We start from the raw sequence: 25,794 nt of genomic DNA, 5'->3' as shown, positions 1-25,794 counted from the left end.
TGGTCTGCATCAGGGTCTTAAGGGTCTGTGTTAGTCTTGGCCCCCGTAAAATGCTGCTTGCAGCTTTAACTTTCTTTGTATTTGTACCATGTTGGTCATTTTAATGTCGATTTTAAATGCTCTTACACACTTTGATTACATTGCTCTTTTATTCCGGTCACCAATTTATGCATTGCACGGTCTTGCTGTGCATGCCATAAAATCTAAAGTTGTGTTGTTTGTTTTCGGGCTGGTTTTCTAAAGAGGCTAATGTAGATAACAATTAACATGACTCCATGAGTCAATCACAAAGACAAACGGGAACGCTATAAATGCTCCAAGACCGAAAAATGACGTCAAAAGTGCAACTGGGAAGGCTGGCTTCAGGAAATTCAGGAACACACCATAATTTCCTGCCTGTTGCCGACTCCTCGTCTGTCCAACTTCTTGCCTGTTGCGGCTTCTTGCCTCTCTAACTTCCTGCCTGTTGCCGAACCATCCACTGTCTGGCAAGCTGGCCCAATAACAAAACCTTTGCAAGGCCCCAAACCACCAGCCCATTGACGAAACCACAATCTGTTAGTTGCCTGTCTCCCCTGTCACCTTGTCCCACCTTGCCCCTTGTCATCATAGATTCTAGTCTCTTCAGTAAATTCCTTATCTAATTATACCCTGCGTCCTTGTTATCTTTGGCGTCGATTTGGGACCCGCCCCCCCCAATTTGGGTCCTTCCCCATTTGGGTCCTCCCATCCGCAACGAACAACAACAAACAACAAACACAGGAGGAGGTCAGGGCTCACCAGTGCTGTAGCTCACGCCCCGGTAGCGGACGATATAGTCGCAGCGCAGGACGCTCAGAGTGTGGATCTCCTTGGTGAAGTCGTCCAGGAAGGAGCGCTTGCTGGGCTGGAGCTTCTTCACGGCCAGCAGCTCGCCCGTGTTGTCCCCCAAGGGGTCGTAGCGGCACAGCTCCACGCTGCCAAAGTTCCCCTAGGAGCAGGCGGAAGGAACGTTAAAGTCCCTGGTCGCCCACGCTCTTAATTTAGTTCAGTCTGTTTGTTTGGGTGGTGTTCATAGTGGGCAACGTCGAAAGGATTCAAAAATAAGTCATCCTGGAGATTAACGCATGATAACAACAACCGATACCTGGATATGACAAAATATTTCCTGATAGGACAATAGAATAAAACCACGATAACACTCCCTTGCACAATGGTTGGATTCTGTTGGACCAGCCCTACCAGCCCGACGACCAGTCAAATCATTAATCTTTTGTCTTGCTTAGCCGACCCTTCTAAACCGGAGATAATGTACACACACAGATCATGAATCATTCTGGACATTCTTTGTGCTCTGGTTACTTATCTTTTTTGTTACTTGTTTGCATCAGTGAGGCGAGGCCTTTGTTGCCTGGGGCCTTTATTGCATTTAATAAGAGGGAAGTAAACACTGGGACTATCCCCACTGTCAGGCACATCTATAAATCATACATCTGGGTGAAACTGCAATGTCACCAAGGATCACTTTAATATGTCTTGTAATGGCTGATCAACAAAACACATTTTAATGTGTTCTAACCAAACCATTTCCTGGTCCCACTAGCCTTGGAGTGGTAGTGAAAAATAATTAGTATTTAATTAATAATTAACTTTAAACCAAAAGAACATTCTGGAATTTTTGTAAAAAAATAAAAATAGGAAAAAATACAGAAAGGTACACTAGATAAGATTCAACCACCTAGGAGCACCTTTCTCACCTTAAAGTATGAGTTTATCCGACAGGCTATGTTAAAAATCAATGCTGTTAATTTCCCAGCAGCAGCCAGGAAGGCTGGCTTTCATCCATCCTCCCTTAGCCAGTGGATCAAATATAGAGGCTCCGGCGGTTCAGTGAGTGTATAGATGCGAGTGTAGAGGCCTACTTTACTGCTTATGGAAGTCATTGCCAACGTAATGTACCACATACACACATGTTTATCTCTGCTAAATAGCCCAAAGTAAAAGGCTTAAAATCATACACTTTGGCAGAAGGAGATAAGACATATTGAGAATAAAAATGAAGTTAGGGTTGGTCAAATTCATTCATTTTTATTGTACACTCAATTTATTTTTGCCGTGGCTCCTAGTCACATTCATGCAACATGATTTATTTATTTAAACTGAAAATATGACACGTTCAATTTCCGTTCAAATTAATTTGAGCAGTTGGATAGCGGAATGGCGCCCCCTGCTGTTGGTGAACGGCATTTTTACCTTCCCTAGCTGGGAGATGTAGCGCAGGTAGCGCTCCTCGAACACCGTCTGTTCCTGGAGCGGGGCGCCGAGAGCGCTGCATCCGGGGGCCCTCTCAGGGGCCTCGCTCGCATGCAGGATCTCGTAGTCTGGCCACGCAGAGAAAGCAATGGCAGTTGTTTAGTTTGGTAATGGCCAATACCATCGACAAAATAATGGGGAAAATCTAGAAAAATACAAATCCCATGCTAAGATTTTGAAAAAAAATACAATTTAAGATAGGGTCCTATAACAAAATAAAATGTTTATACGCTTTTGTGCCATGGTGGCAAAATAACTTAACTGCAATCAAATCGAATTATTTACCACAGTACCAACCAAGAATAGGTAGCTAGCTCGGATAACTCAAAAATCATTAAAAATGTTCCATAAGGAACCTAAAATTTTCTCATTTACTGTTAGTGGGCTAGGTTGCATTATAATCTGTATATTTTAAACTTGCTTTGGATTTGAGTGATTGGTTGTACCTGAGGTGATGAGGTTGTTGAGTTGGCGAATCACAGCGCGGCAGGAAGGCCTGGAGGCGGGCTGATAGTCCATACACTGGGTTATCATATCCGCCAGCTCTGTCCACTGGGACGGCTCCAGCTGCTGGTAGGTCCCGTAAAAACGACGTTTCTAATTGCATGACACACACACGCACACGTACAGACAGACAGACAGACAGACAGACAGACAGACAGACAGACAGAAACACACGTTTTTTTGGGAAGAAAAATGCATTTCTTGAGTGGCTATGAGCTCATGTAAATATGATCTAATGTTTATAAATCTAAGGGATCTACAGAAAGTTCCTTTCATCTGCTCGGACGGCCAATTCACTATGACTCAGGCTAGAATTATGAAATGAATACGATCCCTACATAACGTGATGTTGGGAAGAGGGATAGATCCACCTACCATGTTGATCTATCATCGTACAAATCTGGGTGAACACACCCACCCGTGACATCACTGGAGGTGCTATTTTTGTAAAAATTTTGTATGTGCTTTTTGACGCATTTTATAGACAAGAGAGTAAGGTGAGGCAGGGAAATAGAAAGAGGGAGGAGATGACGAGTTGCATAGGATTGCAGGTCGGAATCAAACCTCGGCCTTGGTGGTTTGATCCACCAAGCTGTCCAAAAATTTTACTTTACATTAGGTGACTCCCTCTACTGGTCAAACACCTACTAGTGCATGCATAACCTCTTATTGGCTGATAGGGTTACCTTGTGCGTGGATGCGACCCACCTGTGCTCTACTCATTGAAACTGAATTAAAAGGGTGTCTACAGAGGATTTAGCAGCACAGCCCCAGAATGAAAACAAACCGAAGACATTTCGTAAAGGCTCAGGGTTCAGGCGGTCGTCCTTTAAATTGCCAACTCGAAGCTCTCCGTTTTGTTGACCTCACTCTCCAGAGATCGCAACAGGGTTGCCAGTGAGACGTCAGGCAGTGTTCAGCTGCTTTACTGCAAGCAGTCACCGCTTCAAACACGAGCAGGTTGAACGACGATTACGTCTGTTGCGTTAGCTCCTCCCACCCTTTCTCCACTGCTGGGTGTGGGAAGACCTCAATATACAGGTCATACTCAGAAAATTTGAATATCGTGCAAAAGTTCATTTATTTCAGTAATTCAACTTAAAAGGCCAAACTAATACATTATGTAGACTCATTACATGCAAAGTGAGATATTCCAAGCCTTCATTTGTTATAATTTTGAAGATTATTGCTTACAATTTATGAAAACCCCAAATTCAAAATCTCAGAAAATTAGAATATTGTGAAAAGGTTCCATATTGCAGGCTCAAAGTGTCACATTCTAATCAGCTAATTAATCCAAAACATCTGAAAAGAGTTCCTGAGCCTTTAAATGGTCTCTCAGCCTGCTTCAGTAAGATTCACAATCATGGGGAAGACTGCTGACCTGACAGTTGGGCAGAAAACCATCATTAACACCCTCCACAAGGAGCCTCAGAAGGTAATTGCAAAAGAAGGTGGATGTTCGCAAAGTGCTGTATCAAAGCACATTAATAGAAAGTTAAGTGGAAGTGCAAAGTGTGGAAGAAAAAGGTGCACAAGCAGCAGGGATGACCGCAGCCTGGAGAGGACTGTGCGCAAAAGGCCTTTCAAAAGTGTTGGAGAGCTTCACAAGGACTGGACTGAGGCTGGGGTGAGTGCATCAAGAGCCACCACAAATCTGTGAAAAGGGCTTTAAATGTCGTATTCCTCTTGTCAAACTGCTCCTGAAAAAACATCAGAAGCGTCTTACCTGGGCTAAAGAAAAAAATAACTGGTCTGTTGCTCAAGGGTCCAAAGTCCTCTTTTCGGATGAGAGCAAATTTTGCATCTCATTTGGAAACCAAGGTCCCAGAGTCTGGAGAAAGATTGGAGAGGCACAGAATGCAAGATGCTTGAAGTCCAGTGTGAAGTTTCCACAGTCTGTGTTGGTTTGGGGAGCCATATCATCTGCTGGTGTTGGTCCACTGTGCTTTATTAAGACCAGAGTCAACACAGCCGTCTACCAGGACATTTTAGAGCACTTCATGCTTTCTTCAGCGGAACATCTTTATGGGGATGCTGACTTCATTTTCCAGCAGGATTTGGCACCTGCCCACACTGTCAAAACTACAAAAACCTGGTTCAATGACCATGGGATTACTGTCCTTGATTGGCCAGCAAACTCGCCTGACTTGAACCCCATAGATAATCTATGGGGTATTGCCAAGAGAAAGATGAAAGACATGAGACCGAACAATGCCAAAGAGCTGAAGGCCGCTATTGAAGCATCCTGGTCATCCATAACACCTCAGCAGTGCCACAGGCTGATAGCATCCATGCCACGCCGCATTAAGGCAGTAATTCATGCAAAAGGGGCCCAAACCAAGTACTGAGTACATATGCATGATTATACTTTTCATAGGGCCAACATTTCTTTATTTAAAATCCTTTTTTTTTTTTTGGATTTCATGTAATATTCTAATTTTCTGAGATTTTGAATTTTTGGTTTTCATAAGCTGTAAACCATAATCTTCAGAATTATAACAAATAAAGGCTTGGAATATCTCACTTTGCATGCAATGAGTCTACATATTGTATTAGTATGACCTTTTAAGTTGAACTACTGAAATAAATGAACTTTTGCACGATATTCAAATTTTCTGAGTATGACTGTATGTGTGCTTCTAATGTCGGCCATAGTCTTGAATCCCCATTGTGTAACCGATAGATATATTGCGAGGGATAGTGACTTAACCGATATCTATTTGCATGAATATCTTCGAGATTATTCCTTTAAAATGTGATTACCATTTCCAGGTCCCAACCGTTGAGAGGAGTTTCTCCGTTGTTAAAGATCTCCCACAAGGTGGCGCCAAAGCTCCACTTATCAGAGTCCAGACTCAGACTGGCTGGGTCCTTCAACAGCTCCGGTCCCACCCAGGGAATCCTGTCCAGAATCACTAGAAACACACACACACACACACACACACACACACACACACACACACACACACACACACACACACACACACACACACACACACACACACACACACACGCGCGGTTACACGTATGGTCATACAGACCGACAGACACACAAGTGCGCGCACATATGCAGACAGATAGACAAACGATGTGCACGTACACAAACGAAAAGCACACATTGTCTATGTGCTTGAGCTTGTCACGTGCACACAGACAAACGCAAGCACCCAAAATGTACAAACATCACCGGACCATAGCAGCACAAAACAAACAAACAGAAACTGTTGAAAAGGACTCTATGATACGCTAACGGATACTGTAGTACCGTCGTGGTCCAGCAGGGACACTTTGATTCCCGGGTCGCTCAGCTTGATGAAGGGAGAGGTTTCCTGGGATGGGTCTCCCTCTCTGGCCAACAGAACATTCTTGGCACAGATATTTCCATGGACTATGTTTTTCTCGTCCTGAAAGGCATTTAATGCACAATAACACAAATAAATACGATCTCATGATGATTGTATAATTGGTGGCTGAATGAGATGATGGTTTTGAGAAGTTCAGTATTTGCCTTTTTAATAAAAGTCTCATTGAGGTTGGGCTCCTAAAGAGCCCGTTTTTATCAGTTAAGAGGTACTACTTCTATACCAGTTAATTATAAAAGAATGAGTCAGCTATTTGGACTATCAGCAACGCAACCTATTCCTGTCAGTTGTAGGCTACTGTCGGTTTCTGTATGCATCATTTCCTTATCGACCTTAGAAATGCTATCAGTGAGATTTTCTTCAATAAACTCGTTTATTTTGTACCTCATAAAAAAAGTGCATTTCTAAAATATGTTTCTTCTCCTGCACTTGGGAAGAGGGGAGGCGAAGCACTGGCGCTCTGTCTGAATTGTCGATTCGACCTTGCTCAGCTTACCAGAAAGTTGAGTGCCAGAGCTAGCTGTTTTGCTATGTCGAGTTTGCAGCTCACTGACACGGATCCCTTTCTCTTCAAGTACAGGTCAAGGGCTCCATACTTCACCAGCTCCTGCACCATGATGTCTGTGGGGGGGGGCACAGAGTCAGCAACTGTGTGTGTGTGTGTGTGTGTGTGTGTGTGTGTGTGTGTGTGTGTGTGTGTGTGTGTGTGTGTGGCACTGTAGGCATTCTTTACCAAGATGACGTTACCCCCTACCTGCACCTTGAGGATGTATCTAACCTAAATTCCCTGTTAGTGGCTTATCAGTAGTAGTACTTCTGGTAGTATTCAGAGGTTTATGGCCATTTATTGCCAGTGCCCTGTCTGCCAGGATGTCATTTAATTAAAATAAAATGATGCATGGCACTACATTTGCTGTTCCCAGTGACTGCAGTCATCTCTTTAGAAGACATGTTCGAGTGTGAAAATAGATTATTGAAGTTAATTGTTTCAGTGTATTATAAATCAAATGGAATTTGTTTAATGTTCAGAAGCCAAACTGTGCCATTACTTTTTCATGGTACATTGAAAAAGTAATGACAAAAAAAGATGTCACAACCAGAATCAGAATGTGCATACAATTTCTACCAGCGTAATTATCACAGCTCCACTGGCTGTTACGAGCTCATTTGTTTATTTGCTGGCCGGTGTCAGTCTGACTTACTTTTCGCTCCGTGGACGCTCACACCGTAGACCAGCAGCAGGTGCTTATGGGAGATCTGGCTCATCATGCTGGAGGCCTCAAAGAAAGCCTGGCAGGGGAGAAGCAAGATCATGAAGGGAATCAAACAAACACATAGCGAGATTGCTGCTGTAATTATGGAGATTATATATACTTTATTATATACTTTCTAAGAACCGACTCTTTAATGTGTTGCTGCTCACTCTAAATACAGAATTTCGGAATCCCGGAACATGAACTTGATGTTTACGACATTACCCTCATGGTAAGTGTATTCATGAATGAATGAGTGATTTGTGAATGAGTGAGTGAGTGAACGGACCTCCCAGTAGTCCTTGTGGTTGGCGTCCAGCACCTTGAGCAGGACCTGCGTGCGGTGTTCCTCTCCCTCCCGGGTGTCCACCTTGGTTCCCTTGAACACCCGGGTGAAGGAACCCTGGCCCAGGCACTCGTCCTGAAACACACACAGCCCGCCCCTGACTGTTCACTCATTCATCTAGAACACACAGCACGCCCTGACTGTTCACTCGGCCATCTAGAACACAGCGGCAAGGCCTCGACTGTTCACTCAGTCATCGTTCACTCAGTCATCTAGAACACAGAGCCCGCCCCTCACAGTTCACTCAGTCATCTAGAACACAGAGCCCGCCCCTCACTGTTGACTCAGTCATCTAGAACACAGAGCCCGCCCCTCACTGTTCACTCAGTCATCGTTCACTCAGTCATCTAGAACACAGAGCCCGCCCCTCACTGTTGACTCAGTCATCTAGAACACAGAGCCCGCCCCTCACTGTTCACTCAGTCATCGTTCACTCAGTCATCTAGAACACAGAGCCCGCCCCTCACTGTTCACTCAGTCATCGTTCACTCAGTCATCTAGAACACAGAGCCCGCCCCTCACTGTTCACTCAGTCATCTAGAACAGTGGTTCTCAACTGATCTGGCCTTGGGACCCACATTTTTCATGGTCATTATGTCGCGACCCATTTTTATTAAAACCTAGCAAATTTATTTCTCTAAAACAATCACACATACACAATTGTAATCATGTTTTTTTACTTAAAAAACAAAACCTTTTTCATCCCTGCATACAGAGCTCTCTAGCAATGAGAAACTGATCAATCAATACTGCGTGCTGCTGATTTAGGTGAATATGAAAAAGATGAACATCATAACTGATCACACAAATATAATCTTCAAGTTGGCTTAGTAAACGGATTGTTTTTACTCAACAAGTGTTCAGTGAAGCTTTTCAGATAGTTGGGGATGTGCTTTTTTCCTGTCTCCTGTGCTTTGTTTCAAAGTCTGGGGTGATGGTTGACAGAGCTACTCTCAGATCATGTTCAGCGTCCAACCTGTTCCTGTGCTTGGACTTGAGCTGGACCAAAGTTGAGAAGCCACTTTTGCAGAGATAGGTAGTGCTGAACTTAGTAATTAAAGTGATATATAGGCCGACACATAGGAATCATAAGTCAAAACGGGCTACATTTGGCTGAATTATAAAAGGTATAAGTGGTCATTTGAAGAGCCGTTTGGGAGCCGAAAGAGCCGGCTCTTGTTGGTGAGCTGATCCAAATTATCCGGCTCACTAAAAATAACCTAAAATCTCATCTCTAATCAGATGGCCTAATCACTGGTACTATTTTTAGCTATTTTATTTTTTCTCCTACACTCCGCGACCCATTCAAAATGAGTCCGCGACCCACCAGTTGAGAAACGCTGATCTAGAACACACAGCAGCACTTCCCTGACTGTTTCCTTTCCTGACTGCGGTTGTCAAAGTGGGGTACAAGGATTGATCTAGGGGGGACCTCGAAATTGATCCAGGATCGACCTTCCCAAACAGTCCTGTGGCTGACTGAAGTCTCAGTGCCAAAGATAAATGTATACAGCCAAGAGGAGTAACACTCCCATTCCTCTTATCCATGATGGGACATCCCGTCTAAGTTTTGTCTGAAAGTCGGCTCAAGTTGTTCCCTTTCGGGCTAAGAACCGACACATTTATTTATATAATAAGCAAGTACAATAAAGTTTATGGCTATAGTCCAGTTTGTTACTGACCAATTTCGTTGACTTTGTTATGTTATTCTGTGCGTGAGTTTAAGTGCAGACCAGCTATATGATGCAGACCAGACCAGCTATACGTATATGCGTGTTCACTTTTTGTTAATGCAGCAGAATTAAGGAACAAAATGTTGTCCGTGATACTGGGGGAACTCGCTAGGATGCGGCACACAAAGAACTTTAGAGGCAAGATGTGTGTGGGTATGCTCATTGGATCGGCTCCTTGCTCAGCACTGAAACGTCCCACCCTCATTGGGAAAAAAAAAGGACTAATAATAATAAATCAACATTTATTTCTTTAAACACAACCTTTTGGCTTGGATTCGAAACGTCCTTGCCATGAACCCAACATCCCACACCTACAGCGTTGCATGCGGTTGTTGCATGTGTAAACTGTGGGCAATGGTGAGATACTTATTGCGTCAACATCGGGGATCGATTACGTTTGGTGTTTGTGGAGGTACTTAAAGTGCTGACGTGTGGACATTCGACCGAGGGAACCGGAGCCTCGGAGGCAGGACTTATTCTTCTGAGTTCTATGACTTAAACGCTCTTCTTCTGCAGCCAGTTGAACGGTTTTAAGTATTTTATGTATTTTAGTCCACCATCTGAGGATGGACATTTTAATTGGTCCTTGACGACTGTAACCGTACCTAATTATGTGTTGTTCTTGAGTGGATGATGCATTGACTAAATTTGCAGACACATTATTACTAACAACGATTCTGACCACAGATTTAAAATAAGTATTAGAGCTCGGTATTTTGCCAGCTTTATCCATGCAGGATTTTTGGAGGGGGTGTCACCTATATACTACTGCTATGACTACTACTGCAATCCACAAATGTGGTCATAGCAGCACACACAAGCAGTTACTAATGAGTTTGTAAATGATTAAAGCCACTTGGTCCATAATATGTGTTCCTAAACCCATTCTACCATCAATATATGTCGTTTAAAGTGGTATGATCAAGGTGAGGGGTATTCTACTAGCAGATGGAGTAGTAGAAAGGGCAGTTATAGTAGGAATTCTACTATCAGTGCAAAAGCAGCTGTTTGAACGTGTTCCATACATACCCACTGGAGCTGTTCGTACTTGATCATTTGGAACTGGATGTTGGCAAATTTGTTGGGTTCGGGTTTCGCCGAACCTTGCGTTTGCACCGCTCTGCTGTTACGTACGATAATGAGGTTTGTGAACTCTGCAGTAAAACAAGGACGTTTATCGTGTTAATTTTCTATCTATGAAACAAAGGAAAGCAGATGGTAAACGAGTAGGAGAATATGTCTTGTTGTTGTTGGTGTTGTTGTTGTATGTTCTCGTGTCGCCTGCATCTTGTCCTGTTTAAGAATGTTTTAAGTTTAAGTTCAAGTGTTTGATTGTCAGGTACTCGGCACAGGGTTAAAATGTGTACTGAAATGCTTAAAAAAATATGCATAACATAACAACAAAATACTAACAAGTAAAGCCTATTCACCTGTAAACTCTAGACAACATGGCATACAATCAAATGTGTGTTTTGTTAACCACGACTTACATTATCTAAAAGATTTCGAATACGATTTTGATTAATTCCAATGAGACACAATTCATGATGTTCAATTTATGTTTTATGTTCTAGGCCTTCTGCCCAGTAATTTTGGGTTCCATCTAAGTTCAAGAAAGTAGTAGGGTGATGTGTGCTTAGAACCAAGATGGCCGCCCGGTGAATCTGGCTAGTAACTTAATGATATACCTTTGGCGCGGGGCGGGCAGCAGGAACTTAACTTGACAGGCACGTCAGCGAGCAGCAGCATGTTGTTTTTGTAGTGATTGGTGAGTTCGGTGAGGCTGTAAAACCTCTTCTGGACGCCTAGGAGAGTGAACTCCTCGTTGCTCTTACTGATGAGGCAGTCTTTGTAATCCAGTCCATGTGACGTCTGGGGTAAAAAAGGAATACATTTTGATGGAGCTTTTCCTCAGTTCAACAAGTCGACCAAAACATTTTTTTTTTCTACTACACAGAGATGAATGTTTATTATTGAAACTAAATGATTATATTGGTGCACTTCGTGACTTAATACTTGCCATATCAAAATTCCACAAAGTATTTTTTTTTTGTTAATAGTACATTTTCTGTTCGACAATATTTGTGTAATGTTGATTATTGCCCAAACGATTTACCATCAAAAATATTTTTGTTATGATTAAATAGGTTAATGGAATTGTACTTATTATGATTATATCCTAACCATACACCCTATTTCCTAATAGATAATATCAGTCTTTCCTTGTGTAATGAAGAAGAATAGAGCCGTTCTGTCTGGGGCCTAGTATCTGAACTTGGTAGGCCTAACAGGATATAAAGTGACTGATCGTGTCCTGATAGGCCTATGGGACCTGATAAAAACATATTTACATCCTCCCTAACGGCGCAGCTGAGATGAAACTATCAACTGACAGACTGACTCATTTTAAAATTACCCACGGAATATTCACACACACACACACACACACACACACACACACACACACACACACACACACACACACACACACACACACACACACACACACACACACACACACACACACACAGAGGCTAGAATCCAAGCACTGGTTTCTGGAAGTGTCTTTACCTCAACACAAACGGTGAGGAAGTAGTTCTGGTACTGCATAGGGCTCTGGCGGAGCACGAACGCGCCTCTTCTTTTCCTCGACTTTTTCAATTTGTTGACAGCAAACTCTGACCTGGTGAAACATATAAAGTGACCATTAAAAAATAGAAGAACAACATACGATCAATTCAGACTAAAATCAGAGGATCAACAGATCCTTCTGCACTACTGCTGTTTAAATACTGTCACTATCATTGCATATAAAATGAGTGGTAACACGTTACATTAAGGTTCCATCAATTAACCTTTAATTAGTTGTGCATCAATAAGCATATTATATCGTTTTGGCACATTGATCACTCTGCCTGCCTTTTATTCTGACTTTTAGGTATTTAGTCTATTTTAGTTTAGGTATTTAGTCATTTGTACGCAAAGACATTGACATTTAACTGATGCCTTGATCCAAAGCGACTTATAACTGCAGTCTAGCATTTGGACATTGGGGATGGAACCCAGCACCTTTTGCCTGGGAGTCCTGGCACACCACAGCCCCTTCACCGACCTATCCCTAATTCATCTTAACTCAAAGCCCTCATTCAGCTTAACTATGAAGAGCCTCACGTGATTGGGCCGTGGCAGCGGTTCTCAATGTTCTCCAGGAGACTGTAGGGGGCGATGTCCTGGCAGAAGAAGTGGTTGGAGTCCGTGGTCAGCCGGAAGTAGCCGTCCACCAGCGACACGAAGGACAGCGCCTCCGTTAAACTCTGGAACCTGGCTTCCTGTTGAGACACGTTGAGTATCAAACCCCCGACAGAAATACGTAATCACGTCTGAAGTACAACAACAAATATGTTTTTCAGTTATGCAAAATTCAGACTGTGCTTACAAAACTTCAGACTAAGGCAAACTCCATATCAGAAAGAGTCGGTAAAGTCTTAAAATCAACAGAGTGTGGATTGGCCCCTTTTAGACTCACAAGGGGCCTGTCATCACTGCGGGTCACCGTGACGACGCTGGCGTCCTGCGGCCCCTGGTCTGGAGGTCCTTGGTCCTCGTACACTCTCTTCACGCTGATGTCCATGATCTCCTGGAAGTCACAGAAGGTCTGCCACTCCTTAGGAAGCATGCAGCCAGGTAGCTGTGTTAGCTCACTGTACTCTCTAGCACTGGATGTTGGGTCAATGTGTTCGGAAGGAAGGTTCGGGATGTGGATGATGTGGTTAGTGTTGACCTCTGATGAATAAGTCTCGCCTCCGAGGCTCCTCGGTCAAATGTCTACGGGAAACAACGCGGGATTTTTGAATGATCGTTCATAACAAACTCTGCAGGTGGCGAAGAAGGAAAAAATGCGTCACGTTTTGAACTTCTCTTTTTCCATCTAGTTTCGACTGGGTTTTAGGATTGGCAGTGCCGTTAAGTGCCTAATAGTAGTAAATGATAATTAATGCTACTTTAACGGCACCGACAATCCTAAAACCCAGTTGAAACTAGATGGAAAAAGTGTGTAGTTCAAAATGTCTTCTTCACCACCTACAGAGTTTGTTATGACCAATCATTCAAAAACCCCATGTTGTTTCCCATAGACATTTGACCGAGGAGCCTCAGAGGCAGGACTTATTCTTCAGAGGTCTATTGTTTTTGGACTGTTTTTCGAATAAGTTGTTTTTCTTGTTCACTGATGGGATTGGTTATTCATATTTTAGTTGATGAGTAGTCCCTTTTTATACAACACAACTTGCCCTCAATTTAGACGGATGGAACTTATGAGTTAGGGGTTTGGCATCTTGCTCAAGGTAACACAACTATTAGGGTTTGAACCCAGGACCTTGCGGCTGGGAGTCAAAACACCCTAACCACTAGACTAAATTTAAAGTATTTTTTGTGTCCTATGATAACTTGTACACTGAGGTCCTTTTTGTATGTGCAGGACATATCCCCTTGGATGAAAGGGTTAGTCATAAACAAATCATTATAATGACAGTTAACAACAATACTAATATTAATGTAAGGCTTCTAGGGTTAACCCTCACCCTAACCCTCAATTTGGCTTGGGGGGTATTTGGAGTGTGTGTGGTTGATGGCTAGTCTAAGCACCCTCAGCTGGCCCGAGTCCGACTGATCAGAATCTGGGGGGTCAGGGGGTGCACACTGCGGGTGCCAGTGTGCACTGATGGCTCAAAGCACACTGGTTATACCATCCATCACCACACGCACTCAAGAGATCAAGGACATGGAGGAACGGAACACCTGCTCTGACTGTAACAGTCCTTAAACTCTACCACAAACCGGTTTAAACCCATTGCTCTGATCATCAGAGGAGTCCCTGTAAAACCACCCTAGGTGGAGCAGCCACGTTGTGTTGCAGGGGTAACCGCCGCATTAATGAATGGCATCAACGATAGCATAAGTGACAACAGAACCACCTAAACCAGCTTCTCACCGGGCCGCCGTCCGGGTCCTGGTTCCCGTTGGTCTGAATCCCGGCCTCTCCGGTCACCCTCAGCGAGGTGTGGCCGGAGGCGGGGCTCTGGTGAGGGCCGGAGCGGTTCACGGCGTACGTCTCGCTGCCCAGGGACGGCTCGATGGCGGCCAGCTCCATGAGGTACTTGAGCTTCAGGCTGCACTCGTCCACCGAGCAGCTGCCCAGCTTCCTCAGCAGGCCCTTGAGCTTGGTGCGGATCCGGTAGCGGTCCAGGCGGTTGCGGCGCTGGAGGTCCATGGAGTGCAGCTTGGGAAGGCACGATTTGTAGCTGAACGGGTTTTGGAAGAAGAACAGTCAATGGTTTGTTGTATTTTGTTGCATGTTTAGTGTTGTGATAATTCATAGACCAAAAAACGAATAAAGAAACTTTGGTACTTTCGGTGACATGGATGCTGCCTAAGATAAGTTTTCCTTCAAGCACACAAACTCTTAAGTATCTTTTTAGGAGTTTGTCGAAGGAAAACTTATCTTAGGCAACTTATCTTTCTTTTAAGTGTAAGAATCAGAAATATTTTCTAATTACTGGCCCTTTTTAGCCCTCAAGGGAACTGCAGCCTGAACAATCTATGGCATTGAGAGCGAAATGATGCAATAAAACAGATTAATAACACACCTGTGTTGGCTCTACAAATCGCTCGGTAATGTAAGAGCTTGACTCTTGTGCATACACCTACCCCGTAGGGTCTGTGAGAACTTAGTGCAACCAGTCATTGATACAGGCCATGCTTTCTTGAACGAAGTGTTCGCTCCTTGGATACCTGACGTTGTTGCAGACCTCCCTCACGCTTTGGTTCCTCTCTTTGGCCATCCTCCACAAGTCCAGCACAGCCAGGCCCAGGCACTCCTCCTGGACGCTGAGGGGAGGCGAGACCCCCCCCTCATTGGCTATAAAGTCCCTGCGACACTGCAATGCGTGCCGCCCAAACCGAAGGAAAACATCCTTAACATGTGTGAGCATTAAAGATTTATGTTTTGATTAGTCTAGTCTAGTACTAGTTTTTTTAGCTGACAATTCCATCCAAAGAAACTTCTAGTGAACGTCATTAAAGGGGCCCTATTATACCACCAGGTGTAGGTGTGATTAGCCATTAATCACACAGGAAAATCTGCCTTTTCTGAGTATTCACCTAGATGTATGCTGTATAGATCAGTCTAACAGCCTACCCAGTGGACTGTAGCAAATGTTGCTTCTCTATCCATCATAAATCTAGGTGGACACGCCCACTTGTGATGTCACTAAGGGACAGGAAAAGGCCGACTTTCCAATGGCTTGTAACGGCTTATCACACTCACATCTGGCGGGCTGGGGCATCTTGATCAAGGATGCCTTGATCACAGCGTTAGACATGGAGTCAAACGTTGACCCTCTTGTTTTACCTGGGCGAAGAGATAATCAATGACGGAGTAGTCGAGGACAGGAGTGATTCTGTCTCTGGTCAGGCTGTAGCGGTAGGACGTTCGAGGGGATTGTCCGAACCAGTTGCTGAAGAAGAACCTTAAAAAGCCAAGCCCCGGGGTCAATCAAGGTGTTATGTAACATCATGCACACAAGTGACAATTGCCAGACAAATTATCTCAATATGTCTCTGGATGAGGGACTTATGCTGGACTGACTCAGCATCGCTGATGCAAAGCAGCAGAGACCCACTGGCCTATAGATCTGCGGTGTATCAACAACAGAGGCTGTAGCATTTGGGCTAAGGCCAATAATGTCTTGATAAGAACCGCTAAGCGCAGGTTCAAGCACCTCAGCCACGATAAGTGTCTCCAAAGCTTATCATGAGGTAAGGGTTGATTATGCAATGACAAGGAGGACAACGGAAAGTGAATTGATTAAATCTAAATTGCTCTATCCTCTGGGTTTATAACTAGAAACTTTTAGTTGTAGTCGTTTGTTTTCGGTTGGTTTCTCGCTCACAGTTAAGCTTCCATGGCACTGGATGATGTTGGACCTTTTACCTGACCCTGAAGTGAACGAGCGTGTGGTTCTCCGGGTTGAAGACGTGTGTGGGAGGATACCAGAAAGAGAGGTCAGATGAGGACAGGGCAAAGAGGCTGTGGTACACAGGAAGGATACCTGCAGAAAGACCACCAGAATTCAGAATCCAGATGGCTGGCTCAAAACATGGTTGAGGCGGGGGGGGACTTTCATTTCCTAAATTGGAATTCCGCCCCTGCAGTTTTGCTTTGGAGCAGAAAAATGCACAAAAAATGGAAAATGAAAGAAAAAATAATAATAATTGAGGAGGAACTGGGGCACACAAAGACACATAATAAGGAACTGAGTATCACAAATGGAGATTTATTTTACCGCATTTCTTGGCTGCTTCGATGCAGATGTTCTCGGCAGTGATTGGGCCAAATCGCAGGTCTAAGGTGATGGCGTTCTTGGTGCTAGGAATGAAGTAGAGGTGGAGCTGTATACGCGGAGGGGTGATGGAGCCGGATCGTACGCTGTCCTCCCTGGCCCTGCTCACCAGAGGAACAGACTCATCTTCCACTGGGTCCATGGAACACCTGTGTAAAAAGTACAATAAGGCTTCAAGACCTGAATAGATAGGAGCCTTATATTTATACTTGAAATGTAGCATACACTTTTAGCCAGAGCGACTTACAAGTCAGGCTGAGGACAATCAAGCATAGAATCTAAATTGGAGTAGTATACCATTTCTTTGTGTGGATAGAGTGCAGTGTTGCTATAGAAATGGTATGTTTTTTTCAATAACTTCCAATGAAAACAGAGAAAAGAGGACTTTTATTTCCGATCTAGTGTTTAATCAACTGATGCAGCCTCAATTACATTGCAAAAAAAGATTTTTAGTTTGCTCTCTATAATAAATGACAAACCAGTCATCATGCACAATTGTTTTTAATTCAGCTTGCTTAAGATTTGCTTATATTGTGCACTGATACATAAATAGTATTATAGTGAAAAAACATCAAATATAAAACCTCTATGGCCCACTGCCAGATGATTCAAATGGTCTGTACCAACCTAATCTGAGATTGGATTATATTTGTACTGATTACAATGGCGCAAACAGTTCAACACTGAATTTATAGAAGTAATAAAGTTCAAACAAGTGAGATTTGAATTTCACTTGTTTGAGTGAAGTCCCCATACCTCACTGTAGTTTCTATTCCTCAAGAAATGAGTAACAAATAAAAGGGCAGTTCCACTCAGTTGCCCCTTCTATGTAATGTGAGTCCCCCGACTCTCAAGGCTTCAAGCCAGTAAATCGGGTAAGATTTTTGGTAAGATTGCAATGGATTTCACCATTGAAAACATAATTAAATAAATTATGAATTTCTCTTTAATGTTCCACATTGTTCTAGACAAGTACATTATGGTTTGGTGTTATTCTGTGCCCCCCCCCCCCCATCCCCCCCAGGGCCAGCTTTTCTGAATGAGACTGAGCAATTGATTCTGCTACACCTCTCATCAATATCTCTCATGATTACCAGGCCACCGTTTATCGCTAAAAGAGACTCCCAGACTGTGGATATTAGGGTGCATTTGAGTCTGACCTTGGGGTTATGAGGGCCATTCAGAAGGTCTGCTGTTATACACAACCGGAATCAATCAAAAATAAAAACATTACAAAACCCTCTTGCAGTTGTTGCAATGATTGTAATCTAGCACAAAGATGCAATTTTTTGTGTCATTGTTTTTAAGAAGATTGTTAACAAAATCCGAATCAGTTATATGTTAGTGTAATGGCTGATGTTTTTTATTAACATATTACTATTTATATTTTAGGGTACCACTCAATAATACTATACGTTGTATTTATAATGAAATTTGGTTTGTTAATAAGCCAGGCTTGCTACAAACCAGGATACTGGTTAAGATGCCGACTAAAATGGTAGTAAAAACAATAATCTAGGATTAAATGGTTACAACTCTGTTTATTTTGTCGTACATGCCCAATCTACTATCAGTCCAAAGCATACAAATGCATATAGACTGACAAATGTAAAAAATTATATAAAAGGAAACTTTTATAAAGATTTACAAATACAAATATAGGCAGGCCTACTGTATACAGTATGCTTGTAAATGAATCAATCCAAAAAATCGTTTTACCTTTGGTTTGACGGTTCTTCTCTGAGTATTTGGTGATGGTTTTCATCTAAAGCACGTCTACTCTCACTTACACACTAACCCGAGTGAGAAGGAAGCCAGCAGGCTTATTTCCTGTTTTTTTTTTGACAGAAGAGAACGTCACTTTGCACACTTTGGTGACATCTTTCCTCTCATTGCAGTCTCGGGCACAATTGTGAACTGCATACTCGTCATTCCCCTTTTCCTCAGTCATATCACATTGTGTGATTGAACACATCGTGATGTATGATACATGGACGCATATCATGTCCCATCATATATTATTTCACATTGGGTCATATGTCATATCGTAGGCCTACCATATATTTCCTATGTCATCATATATTCTAGGCCTGTTATTCACACATCCAACACATCACCGAGATAACCAATTTTCACTACTTTGTGAAAAAGACAAAACTGCAGTGAAACATATCATCTCATATAAAATATGCATGATGTCACGCCTATATAATGCATAGACTCATCTGTGTTCATGGAACAGCTACATTCTGCGGTTTGAGTTTCCTCTCTGCTGCGAAGTTGGTGTGCTTTTTTTTTTCACTAGTGGTTGTTTAACAGCTTCCTGTTACGCCAGAATACAGAATCACACGCTTTTAATGGCTGAATTCTTTTGCCTTTGTATCATGGTTACTAATGTGCCTTCGTTCATTTTAATTCAACCTCCTCTTAACCAGGAAAAAAAACATTTGGGATCACTTCTTGGAGAGAGAGCACTGGATATGGTCCACATTGAATGTAACCTGGCATGCGAGATTGCTTGTAACACAGAACCATCAGGAAAGTGGTCCTTGCGTACGGTAACCACTAGTTGGAACTTGGCCCTCACAGAGGCGGCCACAAAGGAATCATTATTGTTTTTTTATATTGAATATTCTTTTGCTAGTCAAACATGTGGATTGCATAAGGCAGCTACGATGCAGCTTCAACCTCAGAAAATTATGAGAAAATGTGCATTAAAGCACATTGATTTATCTAATTTTGAAAATTGCAGGGGTCGTCGTCAAAAACCCATGTTTATGAGTTCGAACAGAAAGCTAAAAAATTAACTGACTTGAAAAAGAGTCTGGGTCAGCTGCTTCTAAAAAAGGTCGCTCACCCCGCCCACCTCATGGGTCACACCTACCTCATGGGTCACGCCCACCTCATGGCATGGGTCACACCCACCTCAAGAATCACGCCCAACTCATGAGTCAAGCCCACCTCATACACTACGCCCATCTCATACACTACGCCCACTGCATGAGCCACGCCCAACTCATGAATCACGCCCACCTCATACACAACGCCCACCTCATGGGTCACGCCCACCTCGTGAGCCACACCCACCTCATGAATCACGCCCTCCTAATACACCACGCCCACCTCATGGGTCATGCCCACCTCGTGAGTCACGCCCACCTCATGAGCCACGGCCACTCCATCCACCACACCCACCTCGTAAGTCATGCCCACTTCATCAGCCACGCCCACTTCATGAGTCACGTGGAAGTTAACTCAATTTCAAGTTTCAATTTCGATCTGAATCTCCATGACATCTTTCTTTCTGTGTTTTATTTGGACACACGTTTCCTTATAAAGAAATATTTGTTCAGAATTTGTTATGGATACAACTGTGTACGTACAGAAGATTTCAAAGACTGAAACAGACTATCATGGGCTAGTAGTACCCATACATATGAAACACATTTCTTGATGTGGAAAATTGTCTTTTAATTAAGAAATCCCTGTCAGGTACATTTTACATAGAATCTGATTAAAATGAAAACATTATAATTTGAGCTCCCATAAAACCTTTTCGGTTTCTAAAGTTAAAAGTGATTTCGCCTGTTTCTTCATCCAAATAATATCTTCATAAGTGCAGACACTTTCGGTTAGAGTTAAAGAGCAGGAATTCAGTACGCAGTCATGAGTCGTATGCATATGGAACCGGGTTAAATTAAGTGATAGGATAATAGGGTTAAGATAAGATAAGATAAGATAGCCTTTATTGTCATTGTACAGTCGCCTATACAACGAAACTGGGAATGCCAACTGAAGGTGCATTTCACATACAAAAAAACAAACAAGCATTTAAGTAAAAAATTGTAAAAAACAAGACAGAAATAACAAGAAAAGCATTTGGAACAAGACAAGGACAAGCGAGGTGGATAATAAATATAACATATAAAAGGCCTATTGCACTTTATAGAAAGTGAGGTATATGTGTGTCTGTTTAATGTTTTATGTTTTATGAGTGTTAAGTGTCCTGATTGCCCAAGGAGAGAAGCTGTTGTTCCGTCTGTTGGTTCTGCTCTTCAGGCTCCTGTACCTCCTACCAGAGGGCAGTAGGCTGAGCAGGTGGTGGCCGGGATGGAGGTGGTCACGGATGATCCTTCTTGTTCTTGAGATGCATCGAGAGCTGGCGATGTCATCAAAGGAGGGCAAGGGAGAGCCAATAGTTTTTTCAGCTGACCTCTGCAGCCTTTTTCTGCCAGCCACTGTGCAGCCAGCATACCACACAGTGATGGAGAAGGCCAGCACACTCTCGATGGTGGAGCGGTAAAAGGTCACCAGCAGCTTGTCCTCCAGTTTATTTCTCTCGAGTACCCTCAGGAAGTGGAGTTGTTGTTGGGCCTTCTTCACCACCGCTGATGTGTTAGCTGATCAGGATATGTCCTCAGAGACTGGAGCAACTAGGGCAAGCAGGATAGGCAGAAGGCTGGAAGGTAGGAATGCTGGCAGGTTGGTAGACTGCAGGCAGAAGCCGGGACGTGGCAGAAATGAAAACACTGAGACTTCCTGAGACCAATAGGCTCATCCAATTGGCTCCAGAGGTAATGAAAATTTAGGGAGAGGTGCAGTTTGCATTTGTCTGGCGATGCCAGAGGGCCTGTCATAAATTTTTGCTGCTGTTAAGCCCTTTGAGACTGTACCAGGGATTAAGGGCTATATAATTAAATTTAATTCAATTTAATTGAGCCATTTATAAACCTATAAATTCAATTTAAATGAGCTCTCCTCTGGCTCATCTGTTGCAACACCCAGGATAGGCATATCGTGGGAATCGAGGGAAATGCAAACATTCAAAGGTGACTTTTGAAGCCATCCTGCAATTAACACTGTTTATTTTTATCTTAGAAATTACATAAGTAATCAATGTGAGCAGCACATGGACAGCAAGAGAGACACACGTGAATATGTTTTCAATGACTCCACATTCAGAACACCACTGTATGATTATCTTCTATGAGTCTAAATTTCAACATACAAGCAAAACATTTTTGCCACCAGCTCCCATGTGATTTTATTCTTCTGCCACTTCAAAAGCCCCTCACATGTGTGTGTTATTTAATTATATATAATTAATGAAAATTAATTATACTTACGTGAAAATGTAAACATTTGAGTTCAGATTTTGGTTCAAGTTATTACATCAAGTCTCAAGCTCTTGCGTTTTGCAAGTTTTCTTTTAAGACTAAAGACTGGTGTGTGTGTGTGTGTGTGTGTGTGTGTATGTGTGTGTGTGTGTTTGTGTGTGTGTGTGTGTGTGTGTGCACGTGTGTGTGTGTGTGTGCATGCATTTTTGTGAGCCTGTGCATGCATTTGCGTGTGTGTGTGTGTGTGTGTGTGTGCGTGCGTGCGTGTGTGAAGAAAATGCAGCGTCACATGCATCCTTGTGCATGAGTACATCTCTGAGAAGGTCTGGCTGGGGAGTTGACATGCCCTTAACCTTATCTACACGTTGGTTCACACCCCTACAGAAACAACTGATATATACGACATGGCAGGGCAATATTGGTTTGTTTCGGTGTTGTTCGCAGTAAATGACATGATTAGATTACATTAGATTACATTAGATTAGATCAACTTTAATGTCTGTTTACACAGACATTTGTCTTGCATTACACATCTCTTCAATCAAACATCTCTGATGTTTTTTTTAAATACTGTGAAGATATTAAAGAAGGATGATTCAATCCACTATGACACCCGCCTGACTATTGGTTAAATCCAGTTGGACAAGTGAGAGGTCATCTACCTGCTCCTACAATATTGATCTGCAATGTCAGGTCAATCCTGGAAAAATATGTGACGAGCAAGGGGTGACTTACTCCTCGCCTGCCCAACTACCAGCCCCTTGCCGAACCAGGGGTGTTTAATGTCAGGGTTGGTTGCCAGATGTGTCCTGTTAAAGTCCTCCCCATCTCAAAGGTTTTACATTGTGGAGACTTTTTAAAGATGCTGGCGAAGTTGGAAGTTCGGCATAATTCCTTTTTGGACAAAACTGAAGATAATGTACATACACAGATCATGAATCATAATGTGCAAACGTGCCATGTTGCTGTGCGGCATTTCCTTGATCCTTTCTTCTGGTCGTTCTTTGTGTTCAGTTGACTAATGGTTTTTAGGGAAAGTACACACTAGGACTATACCAGGCAGATCTATAAATCATACATCTGGGTGGAACTCCACACTTTGAAATGTTTTGTAATGGCTGATCAACATCACAGCCTGTGGTGAAATAAGGACAGTTTAAGGTGTTCTTATCAAACCATTACCTGGTCCCACTAGCCTTAGAGTGGAAAATGAATGTATTGGAAATAATTAACTTTAAACAAATAGAACATTCTGGAAATGTACACGATGTAAGTAAAAATTACTTAAAGGTACACTAGATAAGATTCAACCATTCTGTCTTACCTAGAAGCACATTTTTCACCTTCAAGAATAAGTTTATCTGACAGGAAACGTTCAAAAACAATGCTGTTAATTTCCCAGCATCATCCAGGAAGGCTGGCTCTCGTTCATCCTCCCTGACACGATAAAATATAGGGATTTTGGCGGTTCAGTTGGTGCAGAGGCGGATAAGGTGGACATTGGCCCCTAGGCAACTATTTGTGTTACTGATCAAGTAATTCAGTGCCAAGTGTAAAAGCGTGCAAGGAATATTAAAAAGACATTCACAGTGCATCTGCAAGCTGGTAACAGCTTTTAAGCGTTCTAACCCAAGAGGCAGGCCTACAACATCTGCAGCAGTACAGAACACCCTGTTATACTGAGGCAACATCACAACATCCTTACAGAGACACAAATCGAACCGCTGTGCAATACTCGAATAAACCAAAACAAACCAGCATCAGCACCAGGGAAAACATACGCAACCGTAGCCTTTCTGCGGCTCTCCGAGCCTTCATGTTCAGCCAAGCACGCAGCTGCTTTTTTCCAGCCACTATAGCCTGCTGTGAGTGCAGACTGGAGATCACTGTCCCCAGATACCCCATAACACAGTTCCTTTTTATGGGGATTAAAGCAAACATTTGCAAGGAACAGTTTCACCGTTTGCAAGTTTCCTTAAACAGGGTTATAGAAAAGTACCTCTTTTGGTGTTTGTGTTGTGTTTCGCTTCTGCGTCATTTTCGACAGGATTCAGGTCCCATGTATGTCCTCATATGTTCATCAATTGTATCCCAGCATGCACGATCCATGCTTTAGATAGCGCGGCCCCTGGTTCCCAATCCGCAGCAACAAGCGAGGCCATCATGGAGGGATTCGTGGCGGCTGGGACATCACAGGTAATTCCCGGGGTTTTGGTGGTTACTGTTTTTTCGGGTGGTTGACGACATTTGGGCGCGATGCTGTCAAGTAGCCGTGACGTATTATTTGGCAACAAAATTTACTTTATGAACCTGGTTCCGAACCTGGCCACATGACATGGCCCACAACTCTACCCAATCAGCTGCTTAAGTTTTTCTTTAATTTGGTTTCTTGTTATGGGCCAATAGGGGTCACGTTTTTTAATTTCAAGTACAATCCAGGGCCCCTCGCATACGTGGCCCCCTGTAGCCTTGGCTAGCCTGTGCGTAAATTGCAGATGAGTCATGATCTTAACATTGTGGAGTTGGACTGCTATGTCGTGCAGTTACGGAAAGTGTGTCTGGGAATAACCATCATGGGATACGGCAAATAAAATGAATCTGACTGCTAAAATGAAGATAACACAGCATACAAAAGTTGCACACATAGTTATACTATATATGAAATAACTAATAGCCTTTAGTCTGCGCGTTACCTAACTGAGTTATGATGGCCAGTGAGCCCTGTCCCGGAACGCGCACGCAACCCGCTCTCAAGCACACGCCGAATGACAAGCGCACAGAGGGGGCCGGTGAAAAGGGCGGTCCAGCGGCCCGCCTATGCAGCGGTCAACGGGGAGGTATCCCCGATGGCCAGATCTATGGATGAGAGTAACAAATATCTAATCGTTGCTTACTGTGATAGCCTATTCGCCGACTAAACCACTCCAGTGATCATATATCAAATTTGACAAATTCCATTATTTTTCTTTTAATTGAATTTATATTTAATTTGACTTACTACTTATTCCTTACTCTTTCCTCTATTAATGTGTCTTGAAAATCTATAAACACATTTATATTTTCCTATCTAAGGGCGTTGCAATTACAAGGGAAAAATCACTTCTTTACGGGAATAACGCATGAGAATCAAACTCCCCCCTCCCATCCTGCGAAGTGCGATCTATAAATAGCCAAACCTAACCGGGTTTGAGTCACTTCACAGAACACTGTTGGTTGTTTGGTGCGTGCACAGGTGTACGGATAACTTGTTCGACATCACAATTCATCCCCTGAATTGCAGGTGGTAAGGATGCATCATTTTATTGTTAATTCTTTTAACGTTTAGAAATTATTTCAATTTAGTTGAGGCAATCAAGCAGATGTATTGCGCGTGTGTGTGGGTGAAAGAAATCACGTAATTAACAATTTACGTTTGTTTTATTTATTTCGTTACTAAAAATTGACAGACCTGCAAATGCAAATTGCATGAAATCGTATGCAATATGGGACAATGTGACAATATGAAACAACAGAATGTTAGGTAGAACTTTTTTGTCGATCCACCCAAGTTTAATTTGCTGATCTAAAGAGCTCTCTGAGCTGCTTGGTCTTTGGCATTTTAAGTGGCTTTTCTATACTCTTCTAGTACTCTTCCCCATAACTCATGTTGTTTGTTGTGGTGTGTAAAGACTGAGCTTGGACCATGTCTCTATAACTCATGGTTGTTAGTGTGTTAGTACTGAGCTTAGAGCAAGGCCCTTATAACTTGTGATGTTTGTTGTGGTGTGAGAAGACTGAGTTTAGA

At 42.9% G+C, this 25,794-nt stretch overlaps 1 protein-coding gene across 1 annotated transcript in view; it reads right to left on the bottom strand.

Moving 5' to 3' along the window:
* Positions 1-18,679, bottom strand: part of jak3 (Janus kinase 3 (a protein tyrosine kinase, leukocyte)) — a 37,718-nt gene extending 19,039 nt beyond the window's left edge. Inside the window, exons 1-19 of the mRNA XM_079740200.1 lie at positions 18,613-18,679; positions 16,837-17,042; positions 16,485-16,602; positions 15,903-16,020; positions 15,284-15,429; positions 14,484-14,793; positions 13,020-13,157; positions 12,665-12,822; positions 12,065-12,176; positions 11,182-11,365; positions 10,523-10,647; positions 7,704-7,835; positions 7,364-7,451; positions 6,658-6,782; positions 6,065-6,203; positions 5,563-5,714; positions 2,739-2,889; positions 2,233-2,360; positions 781-970 (exon numbers count right to left, since the gene is read on the bottom strand). Of these exons, the coding sequence (XP_079596326.1) occupies positions 781-970; positions 2,233-2,360; positions 2,739-2,889; positions 5,563-5,714; positions 6,065-6,203; positions 6,658-6,782; positions 7,364-7,451; positions 7,704-7,835; positions 10,523-10,647; positions 11,182-11,365; positions 12,065-12,176; positions 12,665-12,822; positions 13,020-13,157; positions 14,484-14,793; positions 15,284-15,429; positions 15,903-16,020; positions 16,485-16,602; positions 16,837-17,035 (2,713 nt within the window). The 5' untranslated portion in view covers positions 17,036-17,042; positions 18,613-18,679. The remainder of the gene's footprint in view (positions 1-780; positions 971-2,232; positions 2,361-2,738; positions 2,890-5,562; positions 5,715-6,064; positions 6,204-6,657; positions 6,783-7,363; positions 7,452-7,703; positions 7,836-10,522; positions 10,648-11,181; positions 11,366-12,064; positions 12,177-12,664; positions 12,823-13,019; positions 13,158-14,483; positions 14,794-15,283; positions 15,430-15,902; positions 16,021-16,484; positions 16,603-16,836; positions 17,043-18,612) is intronic.
* Between the last annotated feature and the right edge of the window lie 7,115 nt (positions 18,680-25,794).

The sequence above is a fragment of the Pollachius pollachius genome (genome assembly GCF_949987615.1).
Source record: "Pollachius pollachius genome assembly, chromosome: 7".
Taxonomy (NCBI): Eukaryota; Metazoa; Chordata; class Actinopteri; order Gadiformes; family Gadidae; genus Pollachius; species Pollachius pollachius.
Note: the sequence above shows the minus strand (reverse complement) of the source record. Positions and strands in the feature narration are given on the sequence as shown.